This window comes from Myotis davidii, unplaced genomic scaffold (genome assembly GCF_000327345.1).
Source record: "Myotis davidii unplaced genomic scaffold, ASM32734v1 scaffold327, whole genome shotgun sequence".
In the NCBI taxonomy this organism is placed as follows: Eukaryota; Metazoa; Chordata; class Mammalia; order Chiroptera; family Vespertilionidae; genus Myotis; species Myotis davidii.
In genome coordinates, this window is record NW_006298628.1 from 1,661,642 (window position 1) to 1,666,530 (window position 4,889).

The window sequence follows — 4,889 nt, forward strand, 5'->3', positions numbered from 1 at the left end:
AGGCAGAACCACAGGAATGAGCAGAGGCCTCAGTTCAGGTGAGCACAGAGCCATGACTAAGACCTGGGCCAGGGCCCAAGGTTCTGGGCTCCCTCTGCCTGTTGATTCGACGACAACAGGGCACAGTAAGAGATGGGTCGCTGCCGCTACAACCCGTGTGGCAGAGAAAAGCGGAGACGCAGGGGGTGTGGGCCGTGAGGCGTGCGCGCCCTGGTGGTTACAAGCATGGGTCTTGGTACCAGGAAATACTCTGCAGCCCCCAAAAGATTGACCTATATGTCTTGGCATGAAAAAAAAATGCCCACAGTTTACTGTAAAGGGAAAGCAGTAGAACAGCCTGTTTAGTGTGAGTCTGTCTGTGTGTGTCCTAAAGGTACCTCTATAGTCTAAAATAAGTCTGGCCGAAACCGGTTTGGCTCAGTGGACAGAGCGTCGGCCTGCAGACTGAAAGGTCCCAGGTTCGATTCCGGTCAAGGGCATGTACCCTGGTTGCAGGCACATCCCCAGTAGGAGATGTGCAGGAGGCGGCTGATCGATGTTTCTCTCCCATCGATGTTTCTAACTCTCTATCTTTCTCCCTTCCTCTCTGTAAAAAATCAATAAAATATATTTTTTAAAAAAAGAATAAGAAAATAAGTCTGGAGGGTCCATAAGATGGAGTGTACACTGGGAAATGGGACGAGGGAGATGGGTGATGGCAGGGAGGAGAGGAGGGGCACTTTTACTCTTTATTTTACCAAATCCTACTGTACCATTTAGTAGCTGTACCTGGAGCAGGTCGTGCTTTTTAAATCAGTTTTTAAGTGGCTACACTAGTCGCAGATGGACCTGCATTCTAAGTCAGGTTTCATAGCCTGCTGTCAGCTTGAGCAATTTATTTCACTTCTCTGAGGCCCAGTTTTCTGTAAAATGGGTATAACAATACTTGCCTCATAGAGTATCTGAAGGTTAATTAGGATAATATGTGTAATTGCTTTCAAATAGTAGGGCTTGTGGTGGTTGCTGGTACTGGCCATGGGGGTGTGTCTCCTCTGCCCCCTAGGGTGGAGGGTCTCGGCCAGCTGTCCCAGTGGCTGGCTGGGGCGGGTGGTCTCTGCTGCTCCCCTGCCCCTAGGGTCCTCACCTTTCCAGTTGTAGGCGCCGGGAGCGCCGAAGTACACGGTGTTCTTGGTGAAGCCACCACTGGTGCCCAGCTGGCACATGCCCGTGTCCAGGTAGTCGGTGTTGCTGTTGCACATCTCGTTGTGGTAGGTTTGCCAGTCGTCAGTGTGGTCCAGCTTTAGGTTGTTGCCCCGCACGTAGCACTTGCCCACCATGCGCCACTGCTCCTCCGACCCCGACCACAGCACCTGGGTGTAGCGGTGGGCACAGACCTGGGGACCCCACCCCAGCGCACAGCCTGAGCCAGCAGCAGGGATGCAGGGCCCGCTGTCCCTCGGCCCTGTGCACCCCTGGCTTTGCGGGAGAGGAGCTGGAAGGGGGGCCTCCTAGGGATGCCTGGACCCGCATCTCCTTTCCAGAATCAGAAATCTGCTCTGAAGGTTGGAAACACTCTTGGGAAGGCCAGAAGGTACTGGATTTGAGAGTGGCTCAGAGATTCTGGCAAAAGGAAAGGGGGAAAGGATGAGGGAATGTGGGTTCAAGCTCTCAGGTCTTTAAGGAGCTAGATCGCCAGCAGATTAAGGGACTTGCTTCTCTGCTGTCCCCAAATGACCCTGCCCTCTTGATGAAAGGACAACTAACAACAACAGCAGCCGCAGCTGAACCGGAGTGCTCACTACATGCCGGACACACGTCCAAGCTCTTCACATACTAAGGCTTTTAAGCCTCCTGACAACACCATGGAGTAGGGACAATCACGTTCTCCATTTTAGAGGCACAGAGAGTGAGTCTCTGTCTAAGATCTCACATCTCGAGAGAGGCTGTCCGGCTCTGAAGTCCAAGCTGTTACACACTAGGCTGCACTGCCTCTCTCGTCGCCTCTCCCAGCACACGGCCGAGAAATAGTTATTGGGCAAATCAATCGGAATAGGATGCTTGCAAAACAGCCAGGGGCCAGGCAAAAACGCCACACCAGGCCTCGTTTGTGGTGGCTCACTTTCTGTGTGCCTTCCAGCTGTGAGCTTCACTCCCACTGGCCCAGCCTGACCTGTCACCACCAAGTTCCTGGTGCTGGCACAGTGCCTGGCCCCCCTATTGGTGCTCGCTAAAAACTTGTTGAAGGAACAGATAGATGGGTGAGCAGACAACACTGAAGGACCCCGTATCTAGAACAGCCGTAAGTGGGTCCTAGCCCCACACCATCCATAACAGAGGTCTGCATAAGGTGTCTGAGTGAAGTGATGCAAACCCGGAGCTTAACACAGTGTTCAAAGGCGAAGAGCACAGCAGTGATGGGTCTGGAGGTGACGACTGGTTGAAAGGGGGCACACTTTCTAGAATGCTGTGAATACGCTATTTCTTTAATGGATGTTGGTAACACAGGTGTATAATTTTCAAAACTCAATGCCACTTACAATCTGTACATTTTGCTGTATGTACATTTTATATCCGTTTTTAAAATCTCTCTCTCTCTGGGACGCAGAAACTGAGAGCCCCAGGGGCCAGCACTGAAGAATGTGGGCAGGATGCCCGGCTGGCGTGGCTCAGTGGTTGAGCACTGACCTATGAACCAGGAGGTCACGGTTAGATTCCCGGTCAGGGCACATGCCCTGGTTTCGGGCTCGATCCCCAGTGTGGGGCGTGCAGGAGGCAGCTGGCCAATGAATCTCTCTCATCATTGATGTTTCTATCTCTCTCTCTCCCTCTCCCTTCCTCTCTGAAATCAATAAAAATCTATTAAAAGAATGGGGCAGGAGGTGACAGCTGATAAGAGGGACAGGCCCTCAGACCCAAACCAAGTGAGCTGAGGTCAGCAGGACTGTCCCTCTTCCGACAGCCAGCCAGGCTCCCGGAAGGAGCAAGCCCAGGCCACACGGCCTCGGGGCCTATCTGCCCTTTTCTCTTTGCTGTTCCTGTAGCTGTTCCCACGAAGGGTGAGCAACCCAGGGGGTAGCAGGGGTGGGGCAGGGAGGAAGTGTGATTCAGACAGGACCCAGGCCATGCTGGGTCTTGGGAGAGTGCCAGACCCCCCCTCCCTCCCCATAAATGCAGGGTTGAGACACAGAGAGCCATAGACGTAGTCATTTGCAAAGCCCCCGCTCATGCACCAAGGACCCCCTCGGTCCTCTGATTTCTCCGCAGCTCCGGGGAGATGAAGGAGAGGGCTGAAGCGGGGAACTGACTGGAGTGCCCACTTACCAGGACTCTGCCTGCAGGGCCCTGGCTGGCCACGGTCACCCCAAGCCACATGTCCTCAATTCTGTGATGGTCAGGGTCACCTGTGGGCATGGGGGGGGGATCATGGGTCAGGGCACCCCATCCTCCAAGTGCCCAGAGCTTCCAGAGGGCAGAGGTTAGTCTCCCTTGGGTCCTCCACTCCAGCAGGGCAGCCGTCCCTCCTCCCTCCTCCAGCCCCCCACAGTCTGAGCTCCACAAATCCCATATGGTCCCATTCTCCTCTAAGACTCCCCAGCTGGACAAGAAGTGACTAGAAACTGCCCAAGTGAGCCTTCATCTCCTCCAGGTCATTTCTCCCTTTGCTACCCTCTCCACCAGGCTCCTGACACAGCCCTGATCCCAGCCCCTTCCCCTCACTTTTTTCTGTGATGTCCATCCTCTCACAGTCGTCCTTTTGGGCACTGAGTGGGCACAGGTACACAGCACCGGTCCGGTTGGTATAGCCATCAGACATGGCGAGGTCACGGGGAGCACCAACCAGGAGCCTGTGGGGCAAGGAGGTAGGGGGCCTGGGCTCAGACTCCCCAAAGCCCACTTCAAACAGCTTGCTGTTTAACATGCATTTACTGAGCATCTGGCTCTGCCAGGCTGTGTGCCAGGCTCTGGGGTCAGGAGATAAACGGATCCCAGCCCCTGACCTCCAGGAGCAGGCCCGTAGGAGAAGGCAGGCAGGAAGCAGACCTCTGCAGTCAGCGCCTCACGAGAGGAAAGCAGGGTGCAAACCAGCCCCAATTCTGCATGAGTGGCAGCCAGGGAAGAGGGGATCTGGTCTGAGTCTGAGAATGATGACCAGGCCGCCAGGTGAGGAAGGGGAGGAAGGGCACTTCAGGCATATGTGTGGCGTGGGCCAGGGGCCAGGAAGCATGAGCAAGCAGGATGACTCAGGTATCTGCAGGGTCCTGGCACAGCTGGAATCCAGGAACCTGGGGAGAGACAAGAGTGCAGGGTGCAAAGGGCCTTGGGGAGCCATGGAGGGATATTGAGCGAGGTCAGATCTGGGAGTCACATGGTCAGATCTGGGAGTGACATGGTCGGATCTGGGTTTTGGAAGGAATGCTTTGGCCTCTGAGATGAAGGTAGATGGAAAGAGAGCAAGCCTGGAGGGATCCTGGCGCAGGGCTCAACTTCCAGGAGGACCTGGGAGAAAACGTGTAAGAGGTGGCGTGGGGTCAGTTGTTGGGACCCTGGGTCCTTCCACTCTAAGCCATCTGAGGACTAAGATCTAGGAGGAGTGGACCCCTAAGGAATCTGAGTGATGCTTACACCCCCACCCCCACTGCCACCTTAAGACAGGCTCATGGGTATTGGGTGGGACTGGGTACTCGACATTTTGGACATTCTGTCCCCAGGGCAGTGTTCTTGGATAGTGGGAATGAGAGTGGACATGGGTCCCCAGCCTGCCCATCTTTAGGGACATTGACTACAAGTTCCAACAGGATGCTTAGGATCCCAGCCACCCATCCCTACCAGAGAGGTGACTAGAGGACAGAAAGGCAGGGGATTCGCCTCGGAATCATATCTCAAGAGTCCTTGGACCACCAGCATCAGAA

General features: G+C 54.8%; 1 protein-coding gene across 2 annotated transcripts in view; it reads right to left on the reverse strand.

Annotated features, from left to right (window-relative positions):
- Positions 1-3,913, reverse strand: part of ITGA3 (integrin subunit alpha 3) — a 20,926-nt gene extending 17,013 nt beyond the window's left edge. Inside the window, exons 1-3 of one of the 2 annotated variants that reach the window (XM_015570854.1) lie at positions 3,697-3,851; positions 3,301-3,380; positions 1,124-1,373 (exon numbers count right to left, since the gene is read on the reverse strand). In XM_015570854.1, the coding sequence (XP_015426340.1) occupies positions 1,124-1,373; positions 3,301-3,380; positions 3,697-3,793 (427 nt within the window). In that variant the 5' untranslated portion in view covers positions 3,794-3,851. Of the gene's footprint in view, positions 1-1,123; positions 1,374-3,300; positions 3,381-3,696 lie in introns of both variants that reach the window. The other variant, XM_015570853.1, reaches the window with a different exon arrangement.
- Positions 3,914-4,889: the final 976 nt, after the last annotated feature.